The 16,016-nt window shown below is 38.0% G+C and overlaps 1 protein-coding gene across 2 annotated transcripts; it reads left to right on the top strand.

The window, feature by feature from the left end:
* The first annotated feature begins 1,028 nt into the window (after positions 1–1,028).
* On the top strand, positions 1,029–10,549 carry LOC308181203 (arylacetamide deacetylase-like 4). Of its 2 annotated transcripts, none has more exons than XM_080564099.1 (4): positions 1,029–1,720; positions 6,218–6,434; positions 7,787–7,850; positions 9,452–10,549. In XM_080564099.1, exons 1-4 carry the CDS (start codon positions 1,355–1,357, stop codon positions 10,236–10,238), a joined length of 1,434 nt encoding a protein of 477 aa, XP_080420225.1. In that variant the 5' UTR covers positions 1,029–1,354; the 3' UTR covers positions 10,239–10,549. The 2 variants fall into 2 exon arrangements, with proteins under 2 accessions (XP_080420225.1, XP_080420226.1); XM_080564100.1 differs by having other exon boundaries at positions 1,031–1,720; positions 9,467–10,549.
* The last annotated feature ends 5,467 nt before the right edge of the window (positions 10,550–16,016 follow it).

Below are 16,016 nucleotides of genomic sequence, written 5' to 3'. Positions count from 1 at the left end.
AGAAAAGATGGAAAAAGATGCATACTGTGATCATGTTCCAGGCCTGCTGAGCTAAGCTGAGGGTTCTATGATATAACTTTCTTACATGGATTTCTTATGCTTAACACCTTTTTTGAGGGTTTTGAACCACATAATTGAATCAGTTGTGCTTGCTGAATTCCACTGAAGACAACAATTAGATCTATTCTCTTAAGAATCCAGACAGCTCACTCTTATCATCTGGTAGTTTATCTCTTATGACTCAGGTTGTCTACTGTCATTCCACACAGCTTCAGTCTACTGACTAATCCACATTAAAGTTTAGCCCTATTTCCTCTAAGTAGAGGCATATTTTGCATAAATGAGATTTTTTCTTAGTAGATATATTTCATCTGCTTTTTTCATGGTTACAAGAAAAGCTAGAAATGACTCACCTTGTACCACTACAGGTTTGTTAGCCAAACCCAAAATCTTATGGCTCATAAGTAGGAGTACTTCTCTTCTGCAACCATGATTACAAGCTTTCATAAGGGTTTTAAAAGGGAATATCTATGAGATTATTGGAGATAAAGGAATATTTCAGAGTGTTTCGGAGATAAGCATGGATTCTATTAATTGCGTCAAGCTGAGCTCAGGTTTGCTTTTTACTTTTACCCAAAAAATATTTGTGCAGTCACATGGTGCATGGAAGTACATGAAGCTGTACCTAGTCATTCATTCCTTTGTTATCATCACCTCTATATGCACAAGCACGTGCCTAGCCATACGGTCTAATCACAGCCTAAATTAGAGCAAAGGATAATGTAGAGTTGTCTTGGAAAAAAAATAGCAAGCTATTAAGTTGTTTGTTGTTGTTGCATTAAAGACATCAAAATCTTTGCTTTAGAATGCACCAGAAAAGAGAGAGCTGAAGCTCTCCAAGTGAAATTTTCTTTCTCATTTCCCTCTCACATTACTGGACCTTTGGTAAGCCCAGACCCTTGCTGCACGCTCAGGGAGTTTCCTAAGCTGATAGCTCTGTACTCACCTCTAAAAGCAAAATTCCTTTAGATCTGCTTCACAATGTCTGTTCTAACTGTTCTGGCCAGCTGTCTGCCTCAGCAAGATTGCATAAAATAAGTAAAATAAATATAGATCAGCACTAAACATAAAGCCTTAGGATCAAACTGGAGTTCAGCATTGCCAGTCCTCCATGCATTCATAAGCAGAGATAGTCTCTTTCAGTACAGTGACTAGTACACTTGGAAAAAATCTCACATAGCTTTTCGGGCCCATAAGTCAGAGTACAATTCAACTAGATAAAACATAAAGTCCATCTACAATTTTGGAATATATAAAATGGTGAGTGTGAGTATTGTAGGCATTAACTTCGGCCATGCTAAACGAAGTTGTAACAGCAGTCATTGCCGGATGTTTGTCTACTGCTAGCATCTGGCAGCCTGATTTGGAGGAGGAGGGCGGAGGAATTTTGGTATGCAAATTACTTCTCTGTGGAGTCAATCTGGAGCATATAAATATTGACAGAATCATATCGAAGAGTTCTCTAGTAAATCATCCCCACCAAAGAAAAATGGAATTCTTTTATGCTCTGGCACTAATAGCAGGAATTCTACTTGCCTTTATATTACTGGTTTTAATTGCAACTTTTTATGATTCTTTCAAGGCAAAAATTCCTCCTGAAGTTGACCAGCCATCAAAGCTCAGCTTATACCATTACTTTTATACTCTGGTGGAAATTCTGGTGAGTTTATCATGCTCTATGATATTGTGATTTTCAGGAAAGGAAAAATTTGAGTAGAACTATGAATGTAGCATTTAAATATTGCAACTGTGTGTAATAGGAACCATATGGTAACACAGATTTAAAGGCAAAGGCCAAAATTTGATCTGGTATTTTAATACTGTATATAAAAGCAGCCTTCATGAGGTGAGCTCTTTTAAATACTGAGATTTGCATGTTTACACTGCAATTGTAACTTGATTGCCTTCTATAATGAAATGACTAGTCCTGTGAAAGACAGAATGGCTGAACAATAATAGCTGCACTTTATCTGAGTGCACTTTGATATATTTGAGGTAATTTCTTAAACATTAATCTACCTGCAGTAATTTTATTACCCATTAATCATGTTCTTATTTCTGCAGTGGCTGAATTACTGTGTCTTGGTGAATTATCATAGAATTATGTAGGTTGGAAGGGACCTCCAGAGGTCATCTAATCTAACCTCCTGGACAAAGCAGGCTCAGTTAGAGCTGTTACTACTTATTATTTAAGTACTTGTAAACTAGACTCACTGTGCTATGTACTTTGCCAACAGAGTAAGAAACAGCTCTTACCCCAAAAAATTTCAAAGAAGACAACAGGAGCAGACAAGAGCAGCCCAAGCCCTGTCATGTTTGGCATATACTGCATCAAAAGAAAGTCTGCAGGAAAACCACAGAATGATTTCATTCATGTTTGTATGGGGCTCATCTCAAGCAGAGGTGTTCTCTAATCCCCTACTTGTATGTGTTGAACACAGTGACTAAGGCCCATATCCTGAAAAGTCTTTTGGGGCACTATAATCAATTAAAGACTTAAATGGGTTGCTTAAACTCACAGAGTAGCATTCACGAAATCAGGTCCCTCATTCTCCAGTGGCCTACAACCCATGTACCCTTCTGCATTGTCTGGCATGAAAGAAGAGTTGCTGTCCTTACATATCTAAGGCTGCTCTTCATGTTAAGCTATATATATAAACTTAATATAATAAAATGACTGTATGTTATTAGGTCCTCTATGTTTCTATACTTGGTTTGATGAAAAGATAATTTCAGATGATTCTTTTTACTGATGCTACTTCTACAGCCTCTAAGTGGTTGTTCTGCAACAGTACATATTCTATCTCCATTTATAATGTTCCAGAATTTTCAACTTCCTTTTCTGGATAGTTTTAAAGATGCATTCCCACATTTGCTATGCACTGAATTTAATTTTCTTGAGCCCTTTGTTGTCAAAAGCCTTTATACATCTACTTCTGGTGAATTTCTAGGCTTATTTTTATACACGGAGGAGGAGTCCTCCTCATAGTGAGGACTTCACAGGTTTCTTACAAAGCGTATGATGCTCTGCGCATTACACATGTGCAATGAACATACCCTCTTCGTTCTTATGAATGGAGCTCCTCTTGTGCCAGTGACTTATCTGTTTGTACTCCCTATCATGTATGTTGCAGCAAAGACCTCTTTTTTTCTGACACAGGACAGTCTTCTGCTCTTTACTTCCACTTATTTGGGATATCTCTTAGAAAACCTGCATAACCAGTTGAACATGTATCTTCTAGAGCACAGTTATACATATGATGCTCCTGCTGCATCTATGCACATGCTCTGTCTTGCGGAAATCAATGACAATCTCAAACAGAAAAGATGAGAGAAAGCCTACTAGTTCTTATCCTAGCTTTTGTTTTAATCCATTTCTACAGATATGCATTTAGACTGTGCATATTTTACTGTGATATAAAGCTTTGATAACCATTTTAATTGGCAAATCATAACACTTCAAAGTGACTGAGACAGATAGACTGTCAAATGTAGTCTATAAATCCATGAAACTCAAATGGAGTGGTCTTTGCTATTTCGTATGTGATTTCATAATTACTTTTAAAGTAAAAATCTGGTCACCATATGATCTCCCATGTAAAAAGCAAGTCTGTGCCAGAATTTAGGCATTCCAGCAAACAGTTTTTCAAAGAAAGACCCTATTTCACAAGTATAGGTACACTGACATGCTGATCTGGGTCCTCTTTTTCTTACACATATACACTTTTTAGAACCTGGCTTATACAATACGTTTCATCTACTAATGCCAATCAGATCTGTCTAGGAGTAGTTATCCCTTTCATTTTTTTTCGTTTATTGTTATTGGTTCTGAAGTATTTTGTAATTATTGATTAAGAAGAAGTTTTTTGATAGAACACATACCAAATTCCCCATTCTCCTTCATGACATTTTCTTCCCTGAAACTGAAGATGCCTCTATGATGCCAAGAGTTCCTAAGATAAGGAATGGAAAAAGGATATTTGTTATATTCTGATACCAAGTATATTCTGATACCACTATAGTATGTTCTGATACCAAGTTTATCATATATATTATTATCTGTCATCTGAGGGCTCTTTAAAAAAACAGGCATGTTAGAAAATACAGATGAGATTAAATAAACACAATACAGCAATTCTATTAACTTCAGTCATTCCAAAATCATCACTTCAACAAAAACACTGACTTACGAGTCACTAGAATTTTTGAAAATTGCACTTTGGGGAAGGTTATATTGACCCCGTGGTTTCTGCCAGGATTACCTTGACTCTTATATTGATCTTCTGCCTTCTCCAGGATACCTAAAAACGTGCATTTTCAACTGTAAGGCAAGAACTATATCTATCCAATTTGTCTATGGGAACTGGGACTTAAAACAACACAAGCACTGTTGGCAGTGGTGGCACACAGTGTTATCAAAAAATTCCAGATCATCTCTGGGTTTCCATTTTTGTTTTCAGATAATTTTCTTTCTCTTCCATGGCTCATGATGGCTTCTTTTATTGCTCCTCACTCAACTTAAAAAAAGAAAGAATTGTTTGAAAAAATGCCTTGGTGAGGAACTGTGTGTTGCAACACACTTGAACCACATAAGTTTTGGCTTCATATGTATGTGATAGCTGAGCTCACGCACCTAAGAAAATTCTGCATCTTTGTCTTATTTTTGCATTCTCATGCAGCAAAATTGCTATTTAAGGCCAATATTTGAATTCTCTCCAAGACAGAGCAAATCCAAGTTAAAGCACAGCTACATGAGATCAGAAAGACCAATCTACAATAGCATAGCTGGCTATTAATTTATGAGGCATTGATACAGCATGTACATGTATACTTCTGTTGCTCAGAAGAGGAAAATACCATTTGCAAATTACTTGTTATGATTACTATCATTCCAGAAGGATGAATTGTAATAGTCTGTAATGGCAATTAAGTCACCGTTTAATAGGGAAAGAAATGTTCCTAGCAGGAAATACATCACTTGCAACCTGTATTCAAAACGAAGGAGGGTTCCAGCATGATGATCTTCAGGCTATCTCAATTATTGGCAATTGAACAGCTTTGGATAAGAAAATGCTGTGACACATTCAACAAACCTACCCTGTCTTCAGAGTATCAGTTTTCCCTGAGAAATTTAAGAAACTGGCTGAAGTGCCATTTCCTAAATACCTGTGGGATCTTGATATAGGCAATGGTTTTACTGATGGAGAAGCAGATCAGATTCAGAATCCTTCTCACAAGGTTCTTCATTTAGGCCAGCAGCACTTTACTGAGAAAGCACTTCTTTAGTGTGAGGGTGACAGAACACTGGAACAGGTTGTCCAGAGAGGCTGTGGAATCTCCTTCTCTGGAGATATTCAAAACCCGCCTGGATGCCATCCTGTGCAACATGACCCTGCTTGGCAGGGGGTTTGGACCAGATTTCTCCAGAGGACCCTTCCAACCTTGACCATTCTGTGGTTCTGTGATAGCCACTACTGATTTTCTTAAACCTTGTTGTCACTGTCCCTGTGGCATGGAGATGACCCAAGACCGGTAAGTTACTGCATCTGACATCATGCTAGGGACATTTTCATCTCACCTAACCTTAAAGACTTCAACTGAGGCATCTGAAGTAGATAGTCTCCCTTTATAATCAGCGGAGACAAACAGACATTTCCAGAGCGTGACTTAATGCAGCTGAAATTGGAATTGTCCTCTAGAAATGCCTCTTTCTCTTCATGGACTAGAAAAGGAGCCTCAGGCCTCATGACAGCTAAATTGCATACCTAAGCAAATTCTTGATGTTACATGTGATAAAACCAGATCACAGATATAAGAAGGTATTTATATATTTCCTGGAACAAGTATTGCAACATTCCTCCAGAAATAATGGTATCTCAGATCGTGAAGATATACATTTCCACTTTCACAAGTGCAATCACAAAGCCACTAGAGTTATTTGTGGAAGCAAAGTAGCAAATAACCAATAACTTTGGTTTAATAATAATAATAATAATAACCAATAAATAACCAATAAATTTGGAAAATAGCAGATAACCAAAACACAACATAGAAAAGGTAACTTGTGGCCTTTTGTGGCCCCTACAGAGTGGAAAGACTTAGATTTCTTATACTGATTTCTCCTGTTCCTCTACTGATTTTTTCCTGTTATACCTAGGCAAAGAACTCAGAAAGTTTGGGTATCTTTAAGGAGCACATACTTATAAGGTTGATTTTTGGTGGACTGCCGGCATGCAAGGATTCAAAGCTCTTCATAAAGGATCTGCATTTTGATGGAGTGCCAGTGAGGATTTACCTCACAAGATTACCATCTGCAAGCAAACGGAGAGGAGTCATCTTCTTCCATGGAGGATGCGGGATGTACGGAGGCATAAGTAAGGAACTGAAACAGAAAATGTGATTTTTCTAATTATTTTTAAAAATATTTATGGTTGTTAACTATATATATATTTATAAATTCTCCTGAACCCAAGTGACTGAGGCTTAGTTTGGGCAACTGAGAGACTGAAAGCATTTAATGTTTGTTTTTACTTTTTAAACTCTTTAATCTGTCTTTATTTAATATCCAAATTATTCTTTATAGGATATCACCTTCTTTATGGCATATATCTTCCTTATAGTAAGTGGTGTTGCTAAATAAACAAATTCTTTGTGGTCTGAAAACTTAACAGAAGTTGTTAGTTCCTGCATTCCTCCCTTTGATCTCTACCTGCAGGATGTTTATCGGTTTGTCTATAAACAGCACTCATTGTAATTCAGTGGCCTACAGCAGCCTTTTTTAAATATGTGCCCATGCTGCATGGACTTTAGTTAGGTTGTCTTTTTTCAGTTTAATTTATTAGAGAAAGCAGATAATTGCAAATACGTAATTGACAAGTCCTAAAAAATACTGTTTCTACAGTCAGCAGACATACACCCATATTTAAAGGTGTTAGGATTCTGTGATTTAAGGTAGAACACATTGTTGAACAACACCTGTAAACCAAACCTTCTAAATGTAGCAAAGATAGAATTAAGGCTGATGAAAAACCCAGTGTATCTTTAAATACATTGTAACAGGCATATTTCTGCCCATAGCCTTACTATGGGATAATTTTATAATTAGACATTTTAATATAACATAATTTGGATGCTTTGGATTTCTGCCTGAATTAGCCACACAGAAATATACTGATTTCTTTGGAGGCATACCAGCTGCAACTTTCATTCTTCAGCAAATAGTCAAATCTCTGTGTCGAATATAGAATTTATTTAGACTTAGCTACAGTAACACAATTAGCATTTCCACAGCAAAACGATATGACATGACTAAGTCAGTCTCAGACTCTCCCACAATTAATTTGAAATAATGTAATAATCTTTTATGAAGATCTCAAGGTACTTTATCCCTTACAATCACTCTAAGAAATTGCATTTAATAACAAATAATAATAAATCCTTGTTTTCCTTACAGATCAACAGCCTCCCTAAATACATGACTGTTACAGTGTGTTCTGAGGATTAAAAGTCTAGACTATTTTATCCTAGAGAAAATTGGAGTAGCTCACTAAACAGGCAAGGGGCCCACACAGAGGATGCAGTACCAAATGTCGTCTCTCTTCAATAAGACCATTAATTGCTTAGCTCTGTGTAACTCAATCATGGCAATATGTCATAAGAAAAGAAGGGAGGATATTGCTTCAAGTATTCAAAGCTATTAATTCCATTAACAACATTTGTTCTGCAGGAAGCCACGAAAGAGTATGCCGGTACATAGCCAGAAAATCTGATTCCGTGGTCGTGTCTGTTGGGTAAGTGAGCTGCCCCCAGTGCTGCTCCCTGAGCTGGAGAGGTCTTGTGCTTCCCCACCTCTGAACAAGCCTTAATTTTCTTTGCACAGAAGAAAAGGAAGTGAGCTCTAGTATTGTCCATCCTTACATTGTCAATATGTGTGAGCAAGCACGTGCCATGAAATGACAAGGTACACCTGGTAAGGGTTTATAAAGTAACCCAAACAGTTTGGCAGCTGTTTTCAGAACAGACATTTTTATGTTATCACCACAGAAATCATCATCTTTGTTTGATAATAATGTATCACAAACTGCTTTCCTGATTTCATGCTATTGCTTAGGGGGCTTCAGGAATGATTTTAAAAAGTAAACAATAAGCCTAAAATTTAATATATTTTTAAAACTACATGGGCCACTGCTTCCTTTTAAAGGCATTCTGCTTATGGAAAATGGCTGATGGCAAGAAGAAACTTTTATTTTTCAACAAATTCTCCTGTGGAAAACAAAATCATTACTAAAGAATTTTATTAAGTTAGGAGAAATTGGTTTTGAACATGAATTGTATATTCCATATGTGAGTGAGTCATGGTGTGTTAAAGTGACTCTGAAATATTATATCGACACCCTTTTATTCCCTAGTTATTAGGATGTTTACTTTATGAAGCCACTGAGTTAGTTTAGCAGAATAGTGAAAAAACAGAAAAGCAGAAGCAGTGTGCCTCAGCAAACAGCGAAGGGTTAACAGAGATTGCCTGCACCGCTGCCTCGGTAGTATTTAGCTTTTCCTTATTAAACCTAATATTCTCCAGAAAGACCTAAGACTGCACTTACAGAGAATAAAGAACCGTGGTTATTAAAAATGCATCTTGCTCTCAAAAGAGAGGTCGATATTTCATTCCCTTTAACCTGACTGGGTGTTTGCCTGGGCTGTTATGCCTGCCTAGCTTTTTGCATCACATGCAAGTATGTTGGTCAGGAACTAAACAAAGAGACTGTTACTTTAACATCACTCTCCTGCAATCCACTTGTTTCAATTAACAAAATAAATGAAATAATTGTCCGCAGGAAGCTACTTTGTCACCACAGTATATTTACTGTATGGTTGCTTATAATATAATATTATTAAGTTACTATTATTATGTTAAAGTGTAATAATAATATACAATACTGTACTAATATATACTAACATAATAAAAATATAATAATCATTGCCCCAGCATAAAAGCGTTGGGAGCCAGAACTTGGTTGATTCTCTGGGCAAGCAGGACTGACTTGCAGCTATACATACATACATGCAGTCAGTCCCAGCAAGAGAACTGCAAACTACCCTGCTGACCAGAAAATGAGTAAATGTGTGGTTTTCTATATTGTGGGTGATTGGACTGCACTACTCAAGCCCCTGTGTTCTTAAATTATGCTAAAACAAACCTCAGTGATCAACAGTCTGTGAATTTTGACAGAAATGGGAGGGGAAGCTGTTCTGTTTTGCTTCAGTATGTAAAATTTTAAACTAAGTCAGTAACACTGCTTTTGGAAAGTTTTTGTAAAAATATAATCCATGAACGCATTTAAGTCGAGACATTCAAGCAATTATCAAATATATATATTTGTAGAAATTGCAGTCTTGTACATTTCAGGTATTGTTTATCTCCTGAGTGCAAGTATCCAGCCCAGAATTTGGACTGTCTCACTGCTACCATTCACTTTTTGAAGATTGCAGAAAACTACGGTGTGGATCCTGATCGGATTATCGTATGTGGGGATAGTGTAGGGGGCACTTTTACTGCTAATGTTTGCCAAGAACTAGTAAACAGAACAGACATCCCGAAGATACGTGCCCAGGTCATGATCTATCCATTTCTCCAGGCCTTGAACTTTAATCTGCCATCTCACCAGAAAAATGCCTTCACTGCCTTATTGTCTCGGGAACGTACAGTCCATTATATTCTGAAGTACCTGAATAAGGATTGCTCCATGAAGGAAGCTCTTTTGGCAGGTTCTCATGTCCCTGCGAGTATGAATTTGAAATACAGAAAATGGATAAATCCAGATCTTATCCCAGAGAAATTCAAACAGGGTTATGAGCCACCAATACCCACTTCATGTGTTCCTCAGGTCCATGAAGAAACTAAAGAACTGTTTGAGACAAGATTTTCGCCGCTGTTAGCAGAGGATGCTGTTATTTGCCGACTACCCGAGGCTTGTATAATTACCTGTGAACATGATGTGCTCAGGGATGATGGATTGCTGTACAAGAAACGCTTAGAGGACAATGATGTAAAAGTGACCTGGTACCACATTGAAGAAGGCTTCCATGGTACAATAGGGTTTTTTGGTTACAGTATTTTCTCCTTTCCGTCCTCAAGTAAAATAGTGGATCACGCTGTAAACTTTATAAAAGGCTTTTAAAATGTATTCTTGAAGACGGTGACCTAGTGTGCAGACTGAGTGTATTTCAGTTAACCATTTAGTAGCTATTGGATATCTAGGCAGGAAATTAGAATCTCATCAAGAAATAAGAAGTTATGATAGCATGGTCTGCTGAATTCTGAATTTCAGTTGCTATTATTTGGCAACATGTAACTTGGGAACATGCATCTTTAACCTTCCTTTTTTTAACCCTTTAATTGATATCCTTGTTTTGATGTTCTCTTATTCTGTTGTAAGAATTTTTGTTCTCTTATGTCAAAGAATAAAACCTCACCGTTTATATAGCAAAATACATTTTACGGCTTGCAACATATGAATAATCATAAATATGCATACATATACCCACATAACACACACAAAATCAGTATGAGAGCACAGATAAAATGCTTCCCCAAAGCTTCTGGAGAGTAAAGATACTTTCACTGTTCCTGAGATGAGCAGTAATCATCAGTCTACGTACATAGGCAAACCATCGGTTTGGGCTTGGTTGTAAAATCTGAAAGGGGTAATTGGGTTCTGCTTACAAATCTGACTTTAAAGTGAAATGGGTGGCACAGAAGGGAGGTATGGAAATGAGAGCTGTAGAAATGAGACCGTTACCTGTAAGTATCTGAGACTGGCAACACAGAAGAAGTAAGGGAAAACCTCACAAGCAAAACTGAATGTCCTCTAAACCATTTTCTATAAAGTTCCTTTCTGAGAGGCACTTGGTTTTATTCAGGGAAGAGAGAGACACCCAGTGCTTCTTGCCATTTTGTAACAATCAACTTATTTACTGAGAATTTGGAGAAAAATATAAAACCAGCACCAAAGCTGCTTGAACTGTTTCTGTTAAGGTTCAAAACACATTAGAAAAAAAATCACAGGTCAGTGGTTACATTAAGACAGACCCACATTTGTAAAGGCAGATGCCTGAATAACTGCATGTCAAAACAGCTGGCCTTGCAATGCCTAAGAACTGTAAAATATTTCATCATCGTTATGCCATCACCTAGCACTTGTAATAGCTGTAAAACACACATGCAAGTGTGGAAAGAGGTTAGTATGTTATCTTCATTCTCTGCCAGCTGAACTCTGAGTAGGAAGAAAATGTAGGGTTAAATTCTTCACCATATTAATTAAATGTGGTGACATGTTAGCAGTTACAGATCTCTGGAGCAACCAGTGTTTAACTTGTGAATTCTTGTTCTCCAGTCCCTCAGTAAAATGAAATGATGATTCTTTACGCTGTGTTGACACCAGAGAAATTTAGTTTCATTTTTCCTATTTCAGGTACTAGCAACTTACTCTTGGAGCAAAGAAATTCTTCCAGGAGTAAATAACATGATAAAGCTCACAATGTTCCACTGACTGAGGTTTACAGGATTTGTTTCGGTGATACAACCTGATATGAAATTGGCAATTCATTTTGGTTTCTGACCTCAAGATGAAAGTTGGCTTACCAGCTTACATGTTGGTAGCATGAGCAAGAGCAGCAGTGAGTCAATAACTGCTCTAAAGGAGATGTGAAAAGCTGGATAGTATTTGAGCAGTTAATCCACGTCAAAGTCTGTTCTGCCACAGCAGTATTGTTATCTGCACATGAGCAGGCTCACTTAAAGTCAGTTTGGGTATGTCTTCATGAACTTCAGTCAAACCTGTGAGTCATCAGACTTATCTTTATTCAGGATCAGTTTATCACACATACTGCATCTTCAGTACCTGTTCTTTTGATGATTCCCACTGGTGCGTTTTAAAATTTCTGGAATCAAAGTCCCTCCTGTCTGATGGGAGAGAATTTTGTAACTAAACTGAACAGAAAAAAGTCCAAAGGCCTTGACAATACTGCACATCTGCATCTCCCCCAAAGTTTCCAAACAAAGGAATTGACTAACAACAAGCACAGCCTATTGCATTACCCTGTAACATTCTTAATCCTCTTCATCCACCTACTATTTTGAAACCACTGCACAACTGATAATTAACTTTTGCAATAGACAGATAGATAGATAGATAGATAGATAGATAGATAGATAGATAGATAGATAGATAATTTGCCACTGGTAAATATCACATAAACATCTTTGTGGCTCTTGGCAAAACCACCCAAATATGCCTATATATAGTACTCCAAAATTCTTCCTCTGCCGCTTCCCCACCTTCCAAGCAGTGATTGTACTGAGCAAAATCTTCTGTGAACTGTTTCACCCTCCTTGCACCTAAATGATGGGCTCCCTTAAATACAGCCTCTTTCCCCATGCCGTACTGGTGACCAGCAGAGCAGAGGCGTTCAGGGACAGAAGGCTGAGTGCCATTCCCTGTGTAGCCCTCCCCATTTTGAAATCCACTTCTCTGCTTGGTCATCAGTGTTGCTTTTGTTGTCCTGAACACTCTGCAGAACTTTGCCAGCACAGACAATGTGGGAAGTGCCAGAACTAACGATGTCCATACAATTCAATTCCACCTTGTATGTAACATGTTATGAGATGATCACATACCATTTTACATACATCTCATTCATTGCCCTGAGTGTTATACTCCTAGCCAGTTCAGCAATCCATACCAACTTTATTTTCATTATTCAGTGTCTGGACTTAGGTATCATTTATGGCCCACTCTCCAAATTCTGCACTGATCTACTACTAAGGTTTTGCCACGGTCCATTATCTGTAGGTCTTAATTTACTACAAATGTTAATCAATTTATCTTTATAATGTCTGCAGTATTATTAGCTCTTTTTAACACACGCATTTTAATCTGTATTGAGGGTTATAACCATGGTAGTGCATATGGGTAAGCAGGGAACAGCAAGTACAGAAACAGCGTGTTCCTTTTTTAATAATGACTCCAATATTTTCTGAAATTTAGAAGTAGCAAGATCTAATTGTCTCCATGGAACTTCCTGTCCTCTGATTTAAATAATTATAGATCTGCTATGTGTCTCACATTTTTGATATAGAATGCTTGTTCATATAAACATTTCATATGTTCATATGAACTTGTTCATTTAAACCATTTTATAATTTCCTAAGTGTGGAATTAGCTTTCAAAATTATCACTCATTTACATATTTTCCTATCTTCTAGGGAAAGACACAACATAATTTTTACTCTCCTCTTCACTCAAGCACTTTCTAACAGCATGTCCCTCTTGCTGTCTGCATGTTCAATGAGCTACAGTCAAGTTCTTAAAGCACAGACTTGCAATCTGCCTATGGAATTATGCACACAAATGCCTTTTCCCCAAGGAATTACGCATGCAAATAAATAGTCACAAGCAGGCACAAAACAAGTCACTGCATAAAACAAGCCATTAACAGAGTTTGTCAGTACTTTTCATGCAAGCTTACAGCACGAAGTGTGTGCTGGTGAGGATTCGACTGGGGGAGTTCAGCTTTCAAGTTCAACTTTCAGCACCAGATGGCACTCCTGCTATGCAGGACTTCACATGAGCTTCTTGGGTCCAGCAGCACCTTCTCTAAGGAGCCCTCTCCCAGCACCTGGACAGAGGTGTCCATCGGCATCTGGTGTGCCTGAGCCTTGGCAGGTCACCTCAGCAGCACTGTGATTAAGAAACAGGCAGAGAGATCTTGTGACCATCTGAAGACTACGTGAAGGGAAGATTTCATGTCTGTTCCAGCTGGCTCAGTCTCCCCTAGCATGTGCAGACACAACAGAGTAAAAGCTTAAGGATGTTGACAATGTTGACAAGAATGATTCAGGCACTGGCATTTAGCTCTGCACTTGAAATCAGTAAGAAAGGAAGATCCTGAGGCAGGAGAAAATGGGATTTTGGCCTCAGGGACAAATTCCTCTGGTCTCTCCTACAGGAGTGAGAGACAAGGTAAAAAAGGCAGAAGCTAGAGAGAGAGAACGTATATTTGGAAAGATTATTTAGTTGAAAAGGTTATTTCCCATCCTGGGACTGATGCTTACAAATTCCTGATGTTTGTGCTAATAAAATGTTAAATGTTACTCCATGTACATGCAATGCCCAAAGAAAACTAATTTCTTACTTCATGAACCAACTAGTTTGTTTCTTTTACTGCTGATATCCAGATTCTAGAAGAGTTTTTACATGGAGGCTCTAGCAGTGATGACAGGATGTTGGTGGGGTGCTGTGATGTCCGGACCTACTTAACGTGTCCATAAGAGTCCAAGACTTACCAGCTCTCCGTAAAGTGGCACCAAAAAGATTTGAAAACAGCTGATCACTAGGTGGTAAGAACCTTAGAACAAATGTTCTGTCACAGGTGTCAGAAGACTGCTGAGGTTGCCAGCGGGGCTGAATCTGATAGGCATACTTAGACCACACCTAAGTCCTTGGGACAGCATGAAATTCAGAACAAAGCTGAATAATTACTTTCATTATTAGATGCTACAGAAGGGAGCTGCAACCACACTTTGTGCAATGCTATTTCCTAATGCTCGTCTGAGCTGTGAGAAAGCTGATATGCACCTCAGTCGTGATAGGTTTGAATTTTCTCCTTCCATTTCCCAAGAGAGCATCCCAATCTCCAGGCTACAGGCAATGTGCCTCTCATCAATATCCCTTACCGAGCTGGCTGACACAAGCGCTGCATGAAAGAATAAACAAAAAGGAATTAGATTTTGTACAAAGCATGTAAACAACCTTCTGGCAAGGGAGAGATAGGGAATGGGATGTTGGGATATGAACGTTGCCAAAGTGATGTTGGATAACATGAACAAACAGTTTGGGCAGATGAAGCAGAACATGGCATTAAGCTTCTTCTCAGAGAGTGAATCTCCACACTCTAAAATTAACTTCCTTCTTGTTTATTCTAAACAATTACTAAACAGTTTCTGAAGCCAGGAATTAAGCATAAGGTCTTTTTTCCTATGCAGGTCATAGATTGATAGATTGTGCATTCTAAAGCTTTGGGGTTCTCTGAGTTTAAGTTTCATTTTAATCTACATCTCAAGGTCAGCCTATCCATTGTACTCTCTTTCTGAAGGGAAAAGAAAAAGAAAAAGAAAAAAGAAAAAAGAAAAAGAAAAAGAAAAAAAAGCACTCATTTTACCCATACTGATACTTTCCATAGTGAGAACCTGTTGCCTTCACAGTTTGAACAGACTGGTAAAGGGATACTGTTCACAAAGGTGACATCATATGCACTGAAAAAGCCTTGCATTACAGATTTTTGTTTGTTTCAGGTTAAATCTTGAAACTAATGATTTGTGTACTGAAGAATACAAGCATGTTATTTCCAGAGGAAGGCACATGGAATACACAGAAAAGAGCAGGCTGCTGATGTCTAGTCATTGCTACCAGTCCTGAAACCATCAAGTTCATGTCCAGTTTTCATCAGCTGCAATTATATTTCTACCTGAAATGATATCTGTAAGCAATACTTTTGTGAGAAGACAGAGACTGCAGTACTCTAAGGCTCAACCAAGAGGCTGCTGAAAAAACACCACCACCAAAACAACCAAAGAAAACAGCTGGCACAGGCTTTCACCTGCTGGAGAGAACATATGAACGAGGAATAAGCAAGATGCAAACAACTGACAATTCAGACTGCAGCTGCTTCTAGTTATGTTAGATTCAAAGATGTAATTGCATGACCGTGTACAAAATCAGTCAATCTATCAATCAATTTATCAAGCTGCATCCCAAAGAGCAATTCTGGTTTGAGCTGGAGCCAAGACAGCCACAAAGGGAGTTGTTGGGAATGAGTTTCCTTTTGTTTGTTGCACAGTTCACAAACTCTAATGCTAAATTACCGTGATATTCACCCCTGCAAAAAGCACAGAGACT

This window comes from Anser brachyrhynchus (assembly GCF_964034855.1).
Source record: "Anser brachyrhynchus genome assembly, chromosome: 21".
Lineage (NCBI taxonomy): Eukaryota > Metazoa > Chordata > Aves > Anseriformes > Anatidae > Anser > Anser brachyrhynchus.
The sequence above is the reverse complement of the archived record's forward strand: the minus strand, read 5'-3'. Positions and strand labels throughout refer to the sequence as shown.